Source organism: Mandrillus leucophaeus, unplaced genomic scaffold, assembly GCF_000951045.1.
Source record: "Mandrillus leucophaeus isolate KB7577 unplaced genomic scaffold, Mleu.le_1.0 Scaffold210, whole genome shotgun sequence".
Classification (NCBI taxonomy): Eukaryota; Metazoa; Chordata; class Mammalia; order Primates; family Cercopithecidae; genus Mandrillus; species Mandrillus leucophaeus.
Window position 1 is genome coordinate 4564114 of NW_012102144.1, and position 21705 is coordinate 4585818.

General features: G+C 37.4%; 1 protein-coding gene across 2 annotated transcripts in view; it reads right to left on the bottom strand.

Moving 5' to 3' along the window:
• SUCLG2 (succinate-CoA ligase, GDP-forming, beta subunit) overlaps positions 1-21705 on the bottom strand; it is a 296753-nt gene that overhangs the window by 98469 nt on the left and 176579 nt on the right. For both annotated transcript variants that reach the window (XM_011980355.1, XM_011980356.1), the window contains exons 8-9: positions 20422-20583; positions 18074-18216 (exon numbers count right to left, since the gene is read on the bottom strand). In XM_011980355.1, the coding sequence (XP_011835745.1) occupies positions 18074-18216; positions 20422-20583 (305 nt within the window). The remainder of the gene's footprint in view (positions 1-18073; positions 18217-20421; positions 20584-21705) is intronic.

Here is a 21705-nt window from a genome sequence, read left to right on the forward strand (position 1 = left end):
GTTTTACTGAGTCTGTCTGCCCCACGACACTGTATGCTCCATACAATCAGGAATTATCTCTCTTTTGTTCACCACATCCCCATTCCTCAAAGAGTAGCAGAAATATGGTACAGAATGAATATTTATTTTGTGGAATAAAAGAAATTAACTGATCTATAGTGAACAAATAAAATAAAAATTACAGCAGCTAGCACTTACACAGACACTGTTTGCCAGAAACTGTTTTAAGAGCTTTACAAATATTAACACATTTATTAATCACAACAAACTTATGATAGGTACTATTATCATGTCTACTTTATAGATGAAGAAACTAAGACACACGTAGATTAAGTTCCCCAAGGCCAAGCAGTTAGTGGCAGAGCCACTAGGATTCAAACTTAGGCAGCCTGGCTCTAGAATCCCTTATGAACTAGCTCAACAATGCCTGGCCAGTTGGAGACACCACTTAACCGTCCTTTCCATGTAAATGACCACAATACCCATAGCCCTAAAGATGGCCACCACTGCCACAATTTTATGGAATGACAACAAAGTGCCAGACACTGCTGAGCACTTCATGTGTTATTTCCTCTAACACTGGATTAACCCCATTGTAGAGACCAAACAAGTGAGGTGAAGAGATTTTGATCAACAAAAAGCCAGAAACTGGCGGAGCAGGAACTGAACAGAACTCTGTCTGTCATTGAAGTGCAAGCTCTCAACCAACATATATATAATAACCCTTTTGGTTGGATAATTGAATATTAAACAAACGAAAAATCCTAAAAATGGAAAACTAATATGCATGACAAGAATACCCTTCAACAATTCCTTGATCCCTGGTTGTTTTCACTGTTCTCTCTGTACTTTCATTAGCATGTTATATAGTATCATACGTCAAAGTTGCATCATATACACATTTAATTTATGTAAATCCAACTATACAGGCACAGAGACAGAACAAGTAAGTGAGGGGGAAAGAACCAAAATTAACGAGTAAAATCTAGTGGGAGGCTGCAACTGTTATTCCATTCAAAGTACACAAGTTCCTGAGAAAGAAGGAAGGGAATGAGCTCTACATACCCTCGTCGGGTCAGCGTCTCACCATACTATTGGGACTCTTGTGCGTAAAGGCACTAAAACGTATGGGTCACTGAAAGAATTTTCAGTGTTAATGTTGGTAGTAAATATGTTGTGCCTTAAGAACTGTCTTTAGAGCTTCACCCTCATATGGGGTGTAACACCGCTATGCAGTGGCTACAGAGAGCTAGAGATGCCCAGGATCTACAAATGGGAATTAAAAGTAGCTCAAGTCATGTCTTCTCTGGCCCACGCTTTAAGACAGACATGAACATCCAATAACATGATACAACCTTAGAGGTGCAAGAAACAGCAATGGAGTCTCATCTTGATAGTGAACGTATGAAATAAAAGAAAAGCATTCAAATCTCAATTCCCAAATGGTAGTTGATATAAAGACTATTTATCCAATAGCTAGAGAAAGTCACATGCTGATTCTCTGACCACAGAGTAATCTGTAAAGGGAGCTTGTACAAAGAGCCATCAAAGTAAAAAAGAAAACAACAAAAGAAAACATTAAATTCTGTTTTTAAAAAAAGCAGTGATTTTTTTCATTCCTCACACATACCAAGGAAAAACTCATCAAAGACCTTATGTCACCTATCATTATGAATCAATTTTCTTGACCAAACATAAAAGTTGATTCAACATCTCCATCTTGAAACACTCTATTATCATGACATTTGTCAAATACTGAAAGATCTGACCACTGTCCTTCTCCCCAAACAGCACAAGGAACCCAGATAACAAATGAAGGTTGTACTCTGTAACAAGAATAGGCAGGAGACTGAATCACAGCAAAACACTTACAAATCAAGAGGGGGAAAGAAAGCACTGAGAGTGATTAAAGGCACGAAGAGCAGTAATAGGAAAGAAATCTCTTGTGAAAAGAAGCAATTGATGGTAACTTAATGGGGACAAAAATGAATTAGATCTACCTCAATGACTGAGCTCAAGATGAGGTAATTTCATAAAGTTTATAGAAAGTCACTTAAAAATTATACAACTTGCTGTAGTCTACTTTTGGAGAGCAGGAAAATAAAAGTTCTCCATGAGAGAGTTGATCTTTAGAAAAATGCATTCACAAACCACATTGATGAACTCTACCTATTATCTGGTAGATTATCCTTAATTCTCATCTGGGTAGCAAAGTCACTTTAGAACGGATACTGTCCTCTGCGTTTCAGGGAGAGACTTTGACACAGAAATAGAAGAGAATAAAAATCTTCAAATACAAGGGGTTATAAAGTGTATGGGGAAGGAAATAAAAATAAGTGTTAAAAGAGATGAGCTCTGGGCCACCATAGGGCACAAGAGTGTGCTGAGGCAAATTCTCGGTTTGGTAAGAATAGTACTCACGGTATATGAAACAGAACTTTCTGTGTTGTTAGTGACAGAAAATCAACTCTAATTTAAGGGGTTAAAGGGAACCAGTTGGCTTACACCTGGGAAGTATGCTGAAGTAACTCACAGAAATAAGGAGGAGCTACAGAGCTATAGCAGACATTCTAAAATGCAAGCAAACATGAGAATCATCTAGAAGGCATGTTAAAACTCAGATTCCTGGGCCTCATCCCAGAGTTTCTGACTCTGAAGGTCTGGGGTGGAGCCCAAGAATCTGCATTTCTCACAAATTACCAGGTGATGCTGATGCCGCTAGTCCAACCACACTTTTGAAAACCACGGAGTCATGGAAACCTAGGCTAGAGGAACTAAGCCCTAGGATGGAAGGAGTCTCCATCAGACAGTTTTGCTCCTGGAGCTTACACAGGCTTTCACCAGCTCGTAGGGAATGTAGCCTCCGGGGCCACATTATTTTCTTTTATGATCCCAGAGGTAGGCAGTCGCTTTCATGAGGTTCCGGGGAAAAGCCCTGGGGAAGGTTCTAACTAACTTGAGGGACTTATGGCCAGAGACCATCCCAGAAAGCAACCTACAATGGCAGGGATGCAGTAAAGCAATTGGCTTGGCCTGGGCAAAAGCTTACTCTGTGAGTAGTAGCTGGGGAAGAGAGGATCCAAGTGAAGACACACAGAGAGAAAGAAGGCATCACATTTTACAGCATCACCAAGATCAAGGAAGTACTCCCAAAGAGACAAGAGGAAGATTCATAGAAAAGCAGGGTGAGCAAAGAAGAATAGGACAATGCGATTACCACAGCCCATAAGAAAGTTCACTTTGGCATCAAGATGTATAATCAAATTCACTTATAATGCTGTTTTATACAAACATATATCATCTATACTCATAGAGTGCTGTTTCTTACATAATCGGTGATGATGGATCAATTTTAAAAAATAATTCCCTAACACTCACTAACTTATTATAAAATATAATAATGCAAATTACTAAAAAATTGATCTTCCTCTTGCATGTCATGGCAAGGGTAATTAGCAATAAAAGTTTATAAATGCTTACTCTCAGTATTTGTACTTAACACAAACCTGAAACAGCTCACAAACAGGCACTGGTACATAAACTGGCCTGGGTCCAACAACACACATTCAAGCATTACTGCTCTGGACCACGTGGACCAGGGTCTTGGTCACAACTACTTAACTCATTAAGAAAATGAATGAGCATAGCTGTGTTCCAATACAACTTTATTTGCAAAAACAGGCATTGACCAGGACTTGGCCATGGACTGTAGTTTGTCTGCCCCTACTTTAGAACAGGGCTTTTCAAACTCTAATGTGCAGAGCTCTCACCTGGAGATCCTATGAAAACACAGACTGTGCATTTCTAACAGCTTTAAAATTGTTGTCAACACTGACAGTCCATGGCTGACATTCTGCTTAGTAAGGCTCCACAGACAAATCTCAGTAAACCTAGAGACCGGTATGTGACCTTAAGTATAATACTTGCTCTATACTGGGTTTTTATTGAGCCTTAAAAAGACTGCAGAAAAGACTACATCTGTCATTCAGATACCTACCTTTCTCTGCTGTAAAGAGATTATTACAATCAGAAAAAACTTGATAAGGAAAGCCCCACTGGAACCAATAGCATCAAATATCGGATGGTTTCCTACTTTCTCGAATAGCTTGTAAAGTGACACATAGTAGGTGCTCAAGAAATAACTATTGGCAGGGCATGGTGGCTCATGCCTGTAATCCCAGCACTTTGCAAGGCCGAGGCGGGCGGACCACCTGAGGTCAGGAGTTTGAGACAAGCCTGGCCAACATGGCCCTGTGTCTACTAAAAAAAACACCAAAATTAGCTGGACATGATGGCATGCTCCTGTAGTCCCAGCTACTCAGGAGGCTGAGGTAGGAGAATCCCTTGAAACTGGGAGGTGGAGGTTGCAGTGAGCCAAGATCTTGCCACTGCACTCCAGCCTGAATGACAGAGTGAGACTATTTCAATAAGAAGGAAGGAAGGAAGGAAGGAACGAAGGAAGGAAGGGAGGAAGGGAGGGAGGAAGGGAGTGATTATTGATTGCAGGCTGGATGCAGAAATACCAAGCTGTAACCACTAGGAAGAGAAATAGAGTATGCTGATGGGGCTTCAATTTATGTCATATACCTTATTTAAGGTATTTCACACTGTAGGATAAATTGGTGCAACTTTCAATTGGTAGTGCTTTTAAGGATGTACCTGTACAGAAAAACTGAATCAAAGAATTTGTTCTTTCAGTATAAGTTCTCTTCATGTTTCTATACTTTTGTATTTTTCACTTTTGCCTCTCCCACCCTTCTCATTTGAATACCAAATATCTCTTCTTTGGAATTTGGTCGGCACTGACAGCATTTGGATTAACTATTTGGTCATTCAGCTTAATGGAGAAGAAGGCTCCACTCATGAAATGCAACTACTGATCACAGGTTATCAAACACAGAAAATAACAGAAATCATCCAAATATGAGGTGACTTTGGTATTTTCTCTCACACCTGCTACCCAAATGCCAACACTCTTGGATCATAATGACACACGGAAGATTCTAAGTCACTTTTGTCTCCCTCTCAGAGAAATGTGCTGCTTGGGATTAACGAGCAAGTGAAACCTAGAAGGTCAAGGGTTAAAGCTCCAAATGGATTTTCTACTTGCTGTTTACGATCTTTAGGCCTTTGAGTATTAGAGCAGACACCTAAATGTTTGCTCAAAAACATTCTACTGAGTTCTAATTGAGAAAAAAGGATGTGTCCAGAATACGTACAGATAACAATTAATGAAAGAACCCACAGATAAGCTGGAAGAAAAATAATTAACTCGGATTTGTACCAGCTGGCCCTTGGGAATGCTAATATGTGTGTTTGCAGTGCTCCATTTCAGAAGACCTCGAAGGTGGAAATGAAGCATCCTCAGGAGAGGTTCCTGGGTATGCAGATAAAATATCCATGGATATTCAGAAAGGACCTCTAATTGCAAGAGAGTTGCCACCCAAATTAGGGTAAAGTTGCTGCGTAAACTATTTAAGTGGACAAAACTTAAAAAAAAAAAAATCTGTAATAAAGCAAGCAACATTGCTCAGAACACTCTGGTAGGCCAAGACAAGAGAAAGGAGGACAGCTCTGCTGGGCAGATTCTTTCATTGATAGCATTCATGTCATTGCCCACAAACTCCAACTCCAAATCATGGAACGGCAATGACACTTTTTCCTCTAAGGTCAACTATCAGAGAGGTCTGCTTGGACAAATATATCAGAAATAACAAACACCTGGCATTTTCAAGCCCCCTTTCATTTTTATATTTCAAACTAGCAGAGAGCACCAGCAGATATATTACATATTTTTTTTTATTAGTTACTCACTGGCTTTTAAAATGACACAGGTGAGCAAGACGAGGTGTATTTCACTCACTGCTTTATCCTCAGTGCCTATAAGAATGCCTGGCAGGGATGACACTTAATATATTCTTGTTTGGCTGATGTTTCTAAATAGCTTTTAATCCAGTTTGGTCATTCTGTGATCTGGGGAACTAGTAACTGATTTCACAAAGGGGTCTTCGTAGAGCTGCCCCCTGACATGCTGGAGAACACCCCACTAGTCAAGTCATTCTTGTTGTGTAATGAATCTTGACCTCATGGTTGACACCCTGACTTGTACCTATGGCTGAGCTCCTGCCTGGTACTTGAGTCTTTCTAAAACCAAACTTTGGCTTACAGGAGGTTTGCCATGAATGCAGTTTGGCCCCTGCACTACAGTGTGGGGTTGGTGGCACTGGCTATTTGTTAAGAGAATTACCTATATGTTGTTTGAGAATTGCCTCCCTCTGTGTGTGCTCTGGCTATCTTCTAACATGCTGCTTTCGGATAAGGCCCCCTCCCTGCTGCCACAATCCTTTCTGTACAACCAACCATTTCCTGTACTCATTGCCTCTGGCTGCTGGATGGAACCTCATCCCACTCTCCGCAAAGAGGTCCTTCCTTCCAATGCTTGCCTGACCCTGGTGAACAAGTCCAATCCTACATTATGGCCCCCACCAGACTGCCCCATTGTATTACAGTCTTGCCAGACACATGGCATTGGCATCTAGCCTGGAAACTGAACCGTTTCAGAAGGGCAACTCATTAACTTATTATGCTTTTCTTCCTGGCTGAGAATATTCAGCTAGATGACTTATATGGAAATTAAAAAACAGGCTGACAATATGAATTTGTTCTGAAAAGATATTTTTGGGGCATCTATCATGTTCTATGTACCATTATAGGGGCTACAGATAATGAAGTATACAATAGTTGAATAAAACAAAAACCATGAATGGGGAGAAAATTCAAGAAAGCTCTATACCTTGGTTATTTTTAAAGAATATGGAGCAAAAAGCAACAAGAAATGTAGGGATGGGGAAGGTGGCAAACAAAATACAATATTTCTGAGCAATTTTACAGAATTTTAAAAAAGAAGTGAATGAATAAAGAGATTATTCAGTGGTGAGGACTGTAAATTGTAAAAATCACATGAAAAAGAAAAAGGAGATGGGCACAAATTATCCCCAAGGACACATCTGATGAGGGTTATAAAGATGAAAAAGATACTTAATTTAGAAGTTCACCTGGAGTATGTTACTCCTTTACAAAGACAGAAAGTTTGGTGCGAATGCACAGAGAAATCAGTGGAATCTCAAGAGGGTTTTAGTAAAATAATTCATTTGAGGATTCTAGCAAGAAAGATAATGGAAAAATAAAGGTGAGTTCATTTTCTGACCAGTAGCAAGTCTCATGCTTGAGGCCTCCTAACCCTACTGACCTAAATATACCAGGAAGACATTGAACAGGAAGATACTAAACTGAATAACTGGGAAGGTGCATTCGGCCACCTCTGGAATGCTTAGGTAGTTTAGCATCCTAGCAACTCGGAGGGACTGTATCAAATATTAATAAATGACTCACCATTAATTCTGAGATAATTAAAACTAACTCAAATTAGAAGTCCACAGAGGTAGTAAATGTATAAAATACATTAAAAAATATGTAGCTTGGTCCTGAATTATGTTGATTTTCCTTTTTTATTGTTACAAAACTGTTATGTACCCCAAAGCTTTTCTTTTTCCTCTCTAAGTCTTATGGCTTACTGTGAAACAAAGCTCTTCATACTTGTTACTATTATATTTGATTGCTGACTGTATCATACCCCGCTCTAAGCAAATCTGGTTTACAAAGTTCCACATGCTTTTTGAAAGAGATTTGATATATTAGGCTTCTTTAAATAAATATCTAAATAAAAAGGCCCATTATTTAATACTGCCAGGAAAATGATGATCAGGAAGACTAACAACATGAGAAGATGTTCATCAGGCAATATGGATAATGTTGGAAGAAAAATTTTTTAAATTATAATAGTGGTTGTATTACAGGAATACAATTAGGGAATTTTTAAAAATATCTCACTTTTAGTAGGAAATGTAAATTTGTAAAGGTGAAACAGCGATCATTATCTGATATAAAAAAACTTTCAAAAACATAAAGTGAAAATAACCTAAATTTGTAAGGAAATCATTCTTAACTGAAATGTCGAAAAACTAATTAAAATTTCCTCAAACTTTAATCATTCCATAGCTATAAAGGCAGTATGTCTAAAAAGTCATTACTGGCATATCCTAAAGGTTCTCATAATCAAATCCGTCCTTTAGGGGAACAAGTAAACTATGAAAACAAAAGATATTTTACTTTACATTTAGACTAGGGATTTCTGATTGTCCTTTCTTTAAAAGTGTCTCAGTTTGGCGTTGGGGTGCACATCTGTAATCCCAGCACTTTAGGAGGCTAAGACAGGCAGACCGCTTGAGCCCAGGAGTTTGAGACTAGACTGGGCAACAAACCCTGTCTCTACAAAAAAAAAAAAAAAATTCAATTAGCCAGGTGCAGTGGCATGCACCTGCAGTCCTAGTGACTCAGGAGGCTGAGGTGGGAGGGTCTCTTCAGCCCAGGAGGCCGAGGCTGCAGTGAGCTGCGATCGCACCACTATACTCCAGCCTGGGTGACAGAATGAGACCTTGTGAAAGAGACAGACGGACAAGAAAAAAGGAAGGAAGGGAGGGAGGGAGGGAGGCAAAAAAGGTGTCTCTATCATACAATCTAAGAAAAGCTGCTCATAATTATCCAAAAAGCTACCCAGGCAATTCTCATTATCCATAGTAGTTATGGTCTATACAGTCACTATAACCACTGAATTAAAAATACTCAACCATTGTTCTTAGGGGAAATACACAGTTACATTTTTAGGAGCCTCTAGTCACAATATTTTCATCAGCAGATCAATTCCTACTTTTGTTTTAAGTATGCTTCTGTTTAAGGACACTTTAATATATATTGTTGCTTCTCGTGGCCAAGAGCACTGTAACTCACACCTGAATGAAGCTTATCTAGCACCTGTATGCTCTCTGTAGGGCACATCACAGACTTCTTACACTTAGGAACGCTAGAAAGCATTCAACACTATGCTTAGGGGCCAACAGTGAAATCATACACACAAAAAAGGAAAAAATGCAAAACGCATGGCCATAAATAGACTGCAAAAGGACACGTTTTACAGTATGAAAGCTGAAACAAGAAGGTAGAGGATTGCCTTGTTTGATCTCATTTGGGAACATGTGCATTGGGTGACTAAAATTTTTCGCCACTCTGCACATTCCCTTGAATGACCTTGAAAGTGCTGTGGAATTACAAATGACTTTTGGAGTACAAATTAATCTTAGCACACAGGCAAGTTTCAAAATACAGAATAAGCAAATAATGATCAACTATACTAAGAATACTAAGAGAAAACAATGTAGATTAGATTACAGTGAAATTCCTCCAACACTTTAAAAGAATTCCTTGGAAATAAATAAGAATCCTATTAATAACTAGAGGAACATGTCACTTCTGATCCTAATATTCATTTTGCTTTAAACAGACCGGGAGAACTGTTCCCTTTGTGGGAGGGGTGGCGGGGGGGAATACCATCTTTTACTTGAAATTGTACCACGGTACCTTGATTTATGAAATGACAAATTTTAAAAGTCTTAAAACAAGTTTCAGAGGAAACTAAGGAAATCATAGTAAAAAACACTAACGGGCATGAGGTGATCTCAATATACTCTACACAAAAGTATTTCAAGCATACATTATTATAGTGAGACATCAAAATTTATATAAACAAATTTAAAGACAAGAGTCAGGATGCAGGAAAACATGAGTGATGACATATATAAAACTACCCATTCCCTTGATCTCAAACACACACACACACACACACACACACACACACACACACACAGAGTCTTGTATTCTAAATCACTGTGAGAGTGATGTAATAATGGAAAACTAGACAAAAAATATGAAATGGCAAGTCATAAAGAGGCATTAAAACTGCTGAATAAAAGAAAAAGATTAAAAAATGCTACCTCTCCTGTTAGTAAAGAATCACAAGACATGAGAAAATAAATGGGCACTCATCTCACTGAAGTTAGCCCTCCACAGGTCCTTCAACTATTATTGAGGTAATTTAGCGATACGTGTGAAAACCTTAAAATCTGCACACATTTTGACCCTTACGCTTCTAGGAATTTATCTTACACGAATAATCCCAGCTTTATGTAAACTTACGAGTACAAGGAGGTTGACAGCATTATTTTAAATTTGAAACACCCTGAATATAAAATAACAGAGCACTAGGTTAAGTAAACTTGTATATCCAAACCAATAAATACCATTCCACCACTGAAAATGTTACGAAGAACTGTACCAGGACAGGTAAAACAGACATGAAAAAACGAAAGAAAGCAGACTATATAATATTGTCAATTATGTGATACAAGTCTAGTTTTGTCAAAACTAGTGTGTGTATATATATGTTTTTTAAAAAGGTATATATAAATATATATATGTAATCTATCTTATCATTTTCTGTTTTGTTTTTCCTTATTTTAATAATTAGGAAAAGGGACTACTATTTATACAATGCCCTAAAACAAAGACAAAAGACTATTTAGCAAACTACTAAGTCGAGCCAATTTCTTAGGCAAGCCCATATGGACATGTTGCTCGTTTAGGAATGAGACCATCTTTCATAATTCCTAATTCTCTGACAGTGGGTGGGGCAGCATGGAAGGAGGAAAAAAAGGACTCATAGTATCTGCAATCTCCTGAATCCACGGGGCACATCCCACAAGACTACATCTCACCTCTACTATACAGGAAAGGAATCAGAGATCTTCACAGTCAAAAGGATTTCAGCCTTGTTCTTCTGAATGATTTTCCGAAGTTCACTACCCACATCTAATGATACCTTTACCAGGCTTTATCTGAATTGTAAAGTAACATCTCAAAAATAATAATAGTACAACTTTCAGACGCCCTGCCACAGAAGATTATTCTTAAGATGCAGAGATTCTTGACATTATTCTTGACCACTATTGATTTTCTTTCTGAGAAATGAACTGTTTTTTAATTGTTGCATTCAATTCCTTCTTTTTTCGATGCAATAACATTAAGGAAAACAACAACCCTAACTCTTCTAATAATTATATATTTTTCCAAACTATATGGCATTATACTTTGATTCACGGTCCATTTCTCTTTAACAGTCTACAAAGGCATCTACACAGACGACTCATAATCAATTCCTGAGCTTGCTGGGACTAATGACAAAATTTACTAAGCCCCAAATCTGTTAAATTCTTCAAGTCACTTACTATAAAACAAACTAGGGTGCATTAAAATCTGGATTTTGAAGACAGAGTAAAGAGTAAAAATCTTATTTTCGATTTGTTTCTGAGGGTATGTCAGTGAGGAGCATGAAAATAGATTTTGAGTGTTCCATTAGGGATGGTTTGAAAATGTGGTAGCTAGCAGATACACTGATCATGTGGAAGATACAAAACCAAATGCAGTCACCAGGACCCACTTATTACTGAGAAGTATTGGCAGGTAAAATGGACAAGCGTGAGGTGGGCAAGGAGGGCCAGACATTATTGGAAATTTTAATTAACTGGACATCAGGAAAAGATATGCAAAAATCAACATTTATGAATTCCTGACAGTGGGAAAACTACTGCCAGGGGAAAAAAGAAAAGGGCCCGGAGTGGTAGATGGTTTTCCATCCTCTAGCTTATGCAGAGTGACTGCCCCTAAATTAAGGAGTACTTAGAGTACTAAGTGAAAGTAGAGACTAAATGACCAGCTGCAAATTCATCAGCACAAAATTAATTTTATCATTCTTAACAGACTAGACTCTCAGGTCGACTACCACTAGAAAGAATGGCTGCCTGGAATTTTAATCTTTTCTACTCTATACGAAAAAAATATATATTTTCAAGCAAGCCTACAGGAATAGAAATGCAGGGTAGTCGTTTCAAAAATAATGCTCGCATCGTATAAAGTATTGAGCACTGTATTCGAAAATAAATTCCTACAAGAGTTCTATTGCCCTACCAAGAAAACAATCGCTTGCAGATAAACTATTTCAGCAAATACATGTGGTGTGTAATGAAATGGGTTTTGCTTTGTTACAGTAATTATAATGGACACCAGACCTGAAGAGTCTCCAAGCAGACAAAGCTAGTTAGGCCTCATAAGTGATCTTAACTCTGCTTGATTTGCAGACATAAACAAAACTTGAGCTATTTCTTGTAAATGCCTATGTTAAAGAAAAACTTAAGACTAACCAATTGGAAGCAGAAAGTTCTAGTTATCTAACTTACGGTTACATAACTAGAACTTTCCAACAGGATACACCAAATAAGGCAACAGGATAACTGTAACCAATCCAATATTTTCTTTGCTTTACTTTCGTGTTTGCCCTATAAAAATCGTCCCTTTACGTTCTTTTGATGGAGCCCTGGAAGCACTTTTGGTTTGGAGCTGCTCAACCCGTGAATCACTGGTTATTCAAATCAACTCTTGACAATTTTATGGCACCTCAGTTTATGTTTAAACAGCTCCGTGCCTCTGTTATAAGCATGTATCTGAAAGAAAACAGGATATTCTTCTTTGTGCTTAAATAAACTCTAAATGTGCAATAATTTAAAAATATGAGACAGCACAAGTAAATCCTAAAATATATTTATTAAAATGTAAGGCATTTGCATATACCTGATACTGAAAATATGGCATGCAGTTTTACTTCTCTGGCTTCACATTCTGAAGTTTCTGAAGCATATACCATAGAGCACAAAAAGAGCTGGCCTCTTCTCAAATTTATAACAAATGATATTTTGTTCTTGCAAACATGAATTTAATCCTCCCTTTATTAAATTGTTTCCTTGGTTGTCTGAGCAGAGAATCATTGTAAGCTACTGAGTCACTTACACCTTCCATCTGCATGTCAATTTCAAAACAACACATGCAGTAACACTGATTATCACTGAACCTGTATCAGACACCTCCCATTTCTGTAGATGTGCATTTATTCTAAATCCAAGTTTTGGAAGTGATAATGGAATGAAACATTCAGAAAATATCAAAAGCTAAAGTTTTCACTGTGCTTTAGAAAGGTTTGCAAGTTGGTACTTAAAACAATGCTTTAGGGTATTATTTTCATGTCTATAGATGAGGCAATAGAAGTTTAAAGAGTATATTCAAATGGCTAATAAATACGTGAAAAGGTGCTCTACCTCATTAGTCATGACAGAAAGGCCATAATGAGATAATGCCTCATACTTAACTGAATGACTAAAATTGAAAAGACTAACGAGTAGCAAAAGTAAAGTAAAAGATAACAAATGCAAAAGAGTATACAGTACATGATTCCAGTGATACTAAGTTTAAAAATAGGCAAAACAAATCTGTGATATTAGAAATTACCTTTGAGGGCCAAGTACAGTGGCTCCTGCCTATAACCCAAGCACTTTGGGAGGCCAAGGCAGGAGGACCCCTTAAGGTCAGGAGTTCGAGACCAGCCTGGGCAACAAGGCAAAACCCCGTCTCTACTAAAAACACAAAAATTAGCCGGGCATGGTGACACATGCCTTTAGTCCCAGCTACTCAGGAGGCTAAAAGTCAGAAGAAAAAAAAAAAAAAGAAAAGAAAAGAAATTACCTTTGGAGAGAAAGCAGGGTAGGAAAATGATGGGGACTACATGAGGAGGCTTCCAGGATCCCTGTTATGTTCTATTTCTATTTCTTTTTCTTTTCTTTCTTTTTCTTTTTTTTTCAGATGAAGTCTCGCTCTTATCTCCCAGGCTAGAGTGCAATGGTACGATCTTGGCTCACTGCAACCTCTGCCTCCTGGGTTCAAGCAATTCTCCTGCTGCAGCCTCCTGATTAGCTGGGATTACAGGCGCCTGCAACCACACCCGGCTAATTTTTGTATTTTAAGTAGAGACGGGGTTTCATCATTTTGGCCAGGCTGGTCTCGAACTCCCGACCTCAAGTGATCCGCCCGCCTTGGCCTCCCAAAGTGCTGGGATTACAGCCGTGAGCCACCGCGCCCGGCCATGTTCTATTTCTTGATCTGGCTGGAGGTTAGATGATATGTTCACTTTGTAATAATTCATCAAGCTGTATACTTAAAATTTGTATACTGTTCTATATGTAGATTATACTTTAATAAAAGTTTATTAAATTTTTTAAATGATACTGTCATATGAAATTATTTTCCCTCTAAATGGCAAGTGTGCATGTGTGTCTCAATTTGTGTAACAAAACAACCCTCTGAGGTTAAGCACTGCTATTATCACCACTTTATAAATGAGGATATCAAGACACACAGAAGTTAAATAGCGGGCCCAAGGTCCCACAACCAGTAAGTGGTAAAGACAATACTGGAACCCAGGCAGTCTGGCATGAGAATCCCACTAAGAGTCCCTTCCATTCTTCAACTTGTCCTTGGTGCTTAGGTAGCACATTTCTTCATAGATATTTCAAGGGCTTTGAAAATATGACTCAAAGTTGGATCTAAACCAGGAAGTACAATCAAATCCAATGAGGTGCCTTTACTAATGCCAATCATGTACTTTTGCTTTTCAAAACTAGGCCCTCAGAGAGCAAAAGATTTGTTTATCTTTGGCCAACAGAGTTGGGGTCACTGGGGAGATTCGTGTCAAGTGTCCTTTCCTTGTATTCACTTCACAAGATGTTTCGTGTAAGTGAACACAAGGTGTTTTGTGTAAGTGAATGCAAACTTACACAAAAGTTTGTTACATTTGCTACACCTTTGGAATTCTAAGTTCAGAACTAAAATAGAAACCAGGGTATAATTTGGAACACAAAAACCCAAGGATAACATTCTATACAGTGCTTTTCTTTTAAATGTCTTCAAATTCTTAACAGAAAACCACAAAACCCTACTTCTATTTCCTATTTTATATTATTTTTGCTCTTTATGATTTAAAGAATACTAATGCTTAGAATTAGTGATGAAGACCACCAGCAGAACAAACTCTATTACTTTTCTCTCATCTCAAGCTCAGCTGCAAGATAAGAGAATTATAAAATATTTAATGATACACTTCATATGAATTCAGTTCAGTAAGTGAGTTTATCTTGAAAAGACTCTTGTTTTATTCAGCTTGGTAGAGGAACTTCATTTCATATATACGATAAAAATAATAAGAAACACATTAGTTATAGAGATACTTGTGTTAGGTCCAAGTGAAAATCAGCATTTGGGTTAACAGTCAAGCAAAAGAAGTAACATTTTCTGCTCTATGACTGACATCATGAGTGGAAATATATGTCAACCTGCAATATTTTTATTCAATGACATTGTGTTTACTAATCAACAGAATTATCTTAGACATACTGCAAATAAGCAGTTGTTAACATCAGTTGATAAAAGTTTAACAAAAACTGGTGTTCTGTAATTTTGACTTTCTGTGCATTCAACTAACTAATCATTTTATCTAACAAGACAATCGATACCTTTGAAATAATTAGCTTTGGGCTCTCAGGAACCTCTACTTTTGGGCATGTGGACACGAAATAATTACTGCCAAAAACTACAGCCAGTTTCCTTGCAAAATCACATCAACTCATCTATACTATTTTTTAGGTTCTGTTCTCTAAATTTTGTGAAATGAAGCCAGGATTGAAAATACTCATTACATTTCTATGTTTTTTAACCGGTTTTGAAATTTCAAGATTTGGAAAAAGTACTGTGAGATGAGCTGTGCATTCATTTTCCTGATATAGCATGAGAAAAATAAAATAACTCCCACATACCTTTATCTACCCAAGATGACAGCTAATCTCAAAAAAAAGTTGAAATAATCCAAGCATTTGAAAATATTCCATAAAGTCAAAATTTTGGAAGAGAATAGTTTTTTAAAAAGGAAAAAATGGCTCTGACAGTAATTTTTCCACTCTCCCTCCCCACCCTATAGGTTTTACAAAATTAAAATTTGAGGTGAGGCACTAAGAAAAGCTATTTCAGCGAAATCCAATGATTGTCCTGGTAGATTTCATCTTTCAATGACTCTCTATTATTCTTTGCACAGAGTTTCAGCAGATGCTGGAAGTTCAGTATTTTATTACAGTTGTCTGTCCTCTGGGTACTTTGTGGTTCGAGCAGCTTAAGGAGCTGTGTCTCTCGGTATTTACAGATTTCAATTGGTTTGGGAATCTCTGGGAGGAAAATGATTCTTCCCGTAGAAAGCAGTAGGAAGAAAGAATAAGTGAATTAATACATGATTAGAGAGTCACTGATAGGTATTTCTACCTAACCAATGAAAACAAAGCGCTTATGTAAGTGGAAACATTGTTCTTTTGGCGAATACCTTCCTCATGGCTGGCTGCCTTTGAACTTCAATAACTTTGCTATTCCTGAATGGCACTGGAGAACTGAAAATAAGTGCTAATAATACCTTGCCGTCTGTTTTGTGAGTCAGAAGAAAAGATAAGCAAAACTATAAGGCCACCAACTATTTAAGTCATGAGAAAAACAGACAAGTGTACTACCAATATAAGACAAAATTTTATGCATGCAAAACAAAACAGGCTATTGCCAGTATATTTATTAATGGGAAGCTTCCATATTTAGTTCAGACCACATTTCATTTTTTAAACATCTGGTATTATTTTCATTTATGATTTTCTTAGTAACGATTCAGATTTCCTACATCTTCAGATATTTTAGTAACCAACTCAATTTATTAGATACTCTAACAATATTGAGAAAATGATTCTCAAATAAAGTTTAGGCCAATTGTGATGGCTCATGCCTGTAATTCCAGTGCTCTGAGAGCCTGAGGTAGGAGGATCACTTGAGGCCAGGAGTTTGAGACCAGTCTGAGCAACATGGCGAGACAAAAAATAAAAAAAAAATTGGCCAGCCATGGTGGCGTGCACCTGTAGTCCTAGCTACTCAAGAGGCTGTGAGGGGAGGATAGCTTGGGTCCAGGAGATCAAGGCTACAGTGAGCTATGATCGCACCATAGCACTATGGTCTAGGTGACAGAATGAGACCCTGTCTCTAAAAAAAGTAATTAAAAAAATAGAGAAAAAGTTTTATATCAAATTGTTGTGGCATATACGTACTTCACAGGCCTGTTAAAAGAATGAAATGAAAACCATGTACACTAGTCTTTCAAAATATTTTGGTCTTTCTATGTAATAAGCATCTACCTAAACCATGTTATAGTCAACTGAGTATCTACAGGTAAAACAAAGCATACTGATATTTAACTTGGTTACTAAACTAGCTGATTAAATATTAACTGAATGCCCACACTGCCCCTAGCATGGGTGTGGTAGCTACATTCTAGTCAGCTACCCTCAAGTTAAAAAGATGCACATGAAGCAGCAATAGAAACTATGAAACCAGGTACAGTTACTTGCTACTTAGTGCATATGTTACAAACTAATGGTCAGTGATAAAAATTAGAAAGCATACAAGAGAAGGTGGGGCCGTTATTTCCCAGTGATATATGATCCTACAACCCTAAGATTTTCCAATATTTGGTAATACCTTCAGCATCTTTATGGAAGGAATCATAGTACACCTTCCCTCTAAATCATGTAAGCATAGGACCAGTCGCTTCTGTGTAAATTACCCAAATAAAGTTCATGCCAACCAATGTTTCAACTGGCACACTGTATTTTTTTATTTCCTTCCACTTCTCAGGACTGTACACACAACCTCTGAAGTAAGATCCCAGGAGCTATTTATAAGCCTTTTACCCAAAACGAGAGTTAAATCATCATGTATTCCAATGCGATATAAGATAGAAGTTGCAGGCTGGGCGCAGTGGCTCATGCCCGTAATCTCAGCACTCTGGGAGGCTGAGGCGGGCAGATCACAAGGTCAGGAGTTCGACCAGCCTGGCCAGCATGGAGAAACCTCGTCTCTACTAAAAATACAAAAATTAGCTGGGCGTGGTGGCATGCATCTGTAATCCCAGCTACTCAAGAGGCTGAGGAAGGAGAATCGCTTGAACCCAGGAGATAGAGGTTTCAGTGAGCCAAGATCGCATGCCACTGTACTTGAGCCTGGGCAACAGAGGGAGACGCCATCTCAAAAAAAAGACAGAAGTTGCATCTGGGGCTGCAAAGTACACATATTGACTTATCAACTCTCACCAGGAAGAAGAAGTGAGCTCTTGACAGTAAGAAATTAAACTGACATATAATCTCCCTACAAAAAGAAAGGTTACCTTAGGATCAGCTGTGAGCAATTTGAATGCTTGATATACTTGAGCTTCTTTTACGCCACCTCCAAGATCCAAGAAGTTGGCTGGCTTCCCACCATTAAGGAAAATGATATCACAAGTAGCCATGGCTAGCCCAGCACCATTCACTGTGAAATGCAAATGGGACACAAGACAGGCTAAATTTAGCAACATGAAATGGTCCATAAACATTTTCCCTCCCCCATATTGCCAAGAGAGAACTCTGTCATTGCCAGGCCAATTTATGTCCTGTTTGGAATTCCATTAAACCAGATTAGTGCATAGACTTTTAGGATAAAGAATCAGGACGTGTATATGCAAACAATGAAGCAAAAAAGACTTGGGAATGAGGAACAGGATGTACTGGGAAGTTAAATCAATCTGGGAAACAGAAAGAAGGAAAGCTTTAAGTAAGTAACCGATTTGGGCCAGTAGTAAAGAAGGAAGTTTTAGGTTCTGGAAAGTGTAAGCTTAAGAGAATCACGAGGCAGAGAAACAAGCTATGAGAAGTTGCTAGGGCCTATGAATTACATTCTTTTTAATATACTTTAAGAAACAGTGAATGAAGAATGGAATTCTCTTAATGTTTTGCTTGCTGAGAATACGCTCCCCTGAATGTGGCATCTCTGGGATTGAAGCACAGGGGTCCCAACTTCAGTGGGATTTTATACCTTTCTACACTTAGTACAGTCATGCATGTTTATATAATGTTACCTGGATAAACTTAGAAACAAATGAACAAATGACAGCACAAAAACAACATTCCTATCCCCTTGTTCTTTTTTCAAATTAACATAAGCAATGCTTACTAGCAACCCAATCGTTAAAACTGGAACCAAAATGTGCCAACATCTTAGGAGCCCTTCTTAAGAAAGTAGGTGAAGAGTTTTAACATCAAAATTCTTGTTTTCCAGGGCTAAGTTTTATTGATCAATTACACTTATTTTGCTTCTTAAGCTTAATGATATAAAATTACTTTCCTCAAGACAGAAAAAAAAAAAAATCTCCTGAACACAGCAGAAACTCACAAGGTAAAGTACCCTTCATTTTTCTGACCCTCCAATTCCCTAGAAAAGCCTATGAACTGTGACTAATTAAATTTGGAGTAACTTAAATAAAAATGGTTTATACAGAATCTTAAAACAATTTGAAATGCGTAAATCATAGATTTTGAGGCTGCTACGTGGTCAAACCATGCACATTCCTACAGAGGCTATAAATAATCTGTATTTAATTTGTTTTAAACCCATATACATTTCCCCTTTCTAAATGCCTACAAATATTGAGAGTGCATTAGCTTATCAGGATCAGAATGATGTGAGTGATCTGGTACATTACAGTTATTGCTCCAATACAAAGCAAGAGCTTTTGGTATCACTTGTAATTGGATGTCATTTTCTATTGTACTGAACAGCAAACTCTTGGATGAGGTCTTTTCAGTTCTGAATATAATGATACTGTTGGTTTAATGAGCTACAAATCAGTTTTATTTTAATTCCATTAAGATTAAGACCTCAGTTTCCAGTACAATGAATTGATTCTACCAGAAACACAGTCTTGTGCAATTAAGTCAGAAGCGTATAAATCTGAGCACTATAAGCTGTGAACAATAATAGAAGCTGTACTGCCTCTATAGCCTCATTCTTATCTCAGCTGGAGAAGCCATTTTCACAAATTTAGATGAGTGTGATGAAATCAATTGTTTTATTAATAAACTAGCATAATGGATTAAACATTTTATCATTTGGTTATCACAGAATCTGAAACTTTAGTAAAGTGATTAAAGTGTATGTCCTCTTCTATTTCCTCTGATAAAGGAATTTTGTTTTAAACCTAAATTTCAGAAGAGTTCTAGCATATTAATACTGAGTTGAGCAGTAAAGGTTCTAATTTTTTACTAAGCAAAGTTTAACTGAGATGTTTTAAGTCAGTAGTTCTCAATTGGGGTGATTTTTGTATATCACAGTCATTTGGAACTGTCTGAAGACTTTCATTTTAATTTATTGATTTACATGGGTTTATCTGTCATCACAACTGGGGGTTGTTACTAGTATCTAGAGGTTAGGATGCTAAACATCTTATGATGTACAGGATAGCAAAGAATTATCCCACCCAAACTCTCAATAGTGCCAGAGTTGAGAAATTCTGCTTTAACCCAGTAACCATTAATCAAAACAAACTTTGAGAAGAAACTTGGATTGTTTCCTACGACCTTTCAGCTACAAAAAACCTTGTATGCTTACTTCTTCTTGGTAAATGACATTTCAGAAATCAAGGGTTCCTAAATTCTATAAAAATCCACAAAGCATTCTTTTGATATAACTGCTTCTTACCAAAGCAGGCAATGTTCCCATCTAGTCCTATGTATTTTAGATCATATTTGGCAGCTTCATTTTCAATGGGCTCATTCTCGGATTTGTCGTCCATAGCAAATATGTCTTTTTGTCGGAATTCTGCGTTGTCATCAAAGTTTATCTTGGCATCAAAACAGACAACTAAATAAAGAAGAAAACAATCATACTTGAATATCTCTTGAGGATCTATAAATTAAGTTATTCAGGCTGGTAGGCACAAGAGAAGGGAAAGTAAGTGCTGTCATTTTTTTTCTCATGCTACAGGCAGGAGTGGCTACTGTGGCTTTCTTGACCTTTAAATTTTAGGGTTTGGTCCCTGTTGTCAAGGGACTTACGTTCTAGTAAAGAACATAGTAATTTGTATCTGTTGTTCTCATTTCAATAGAATAACAACAAAAGTTGCCATCAACCATCAAAAGTTACAGACTGGCACAGCTTCATAGATACAGCTTTGATTCATTATTTTTATTATATATTTTTAGTATTTAACCACTAATTATCAACTTTCTCTTCCATGTAAAGAGACTAAATAATACTATTAATTATTTTGTCCTCTTTTGTCCTTTTCTTGATACGGTGAAGTGAAATTTTTATTGAATCAGTATCCTCTCTAGTATTTCCAAAAGATTTAGTGGAAAGAATGCCAGGCTAGAATCACTCGATCTTTATTTGATCCTTAACTAACTCTGTAACATATATTAAAAATACAAATTGTATACACGTGACTCTTGAACAACATGGGTTTGAACTGTGAGGGTCCACTTACAGGTGGATTTTTATTCTCAAAATGTAAAGCCCAAGAGGGTTGACTTTTCACATATGCGGGCTCTGCAGGACCAACTGCAGGAATTGAGTATGAATGAAGTTTGGTATATTTGAGATTCCTGGAACCGATTCCCTGCATATACTGAGGGACAACTGTATTTAAAGCATACAACATCATGTTTTCATATACACCTAACACAGTGAAATAATTAAACACAGTGAAATGATTACTATACTGAAGCAAATTAACACATCCATCTTCTCATATAGTTTTTGGTTTTTGTTTTTGGTGTGGGAGAGCACTTGAAATATATTCTTTTAGCAATTTCCAGCATACATTACTAACTCTGCAACCTTGATAAAATAACCTAGTTCTTCTCTGGGCCTTGGTTTTTTAATTGGAAAAAATGGGAGTAACAATCCTTAAAACTAGGGCCATGCCCTTGATCTGTGCAGGACCATCTTTATTTTTTTTTTGAGACGGAGTTTCGCTCGTTG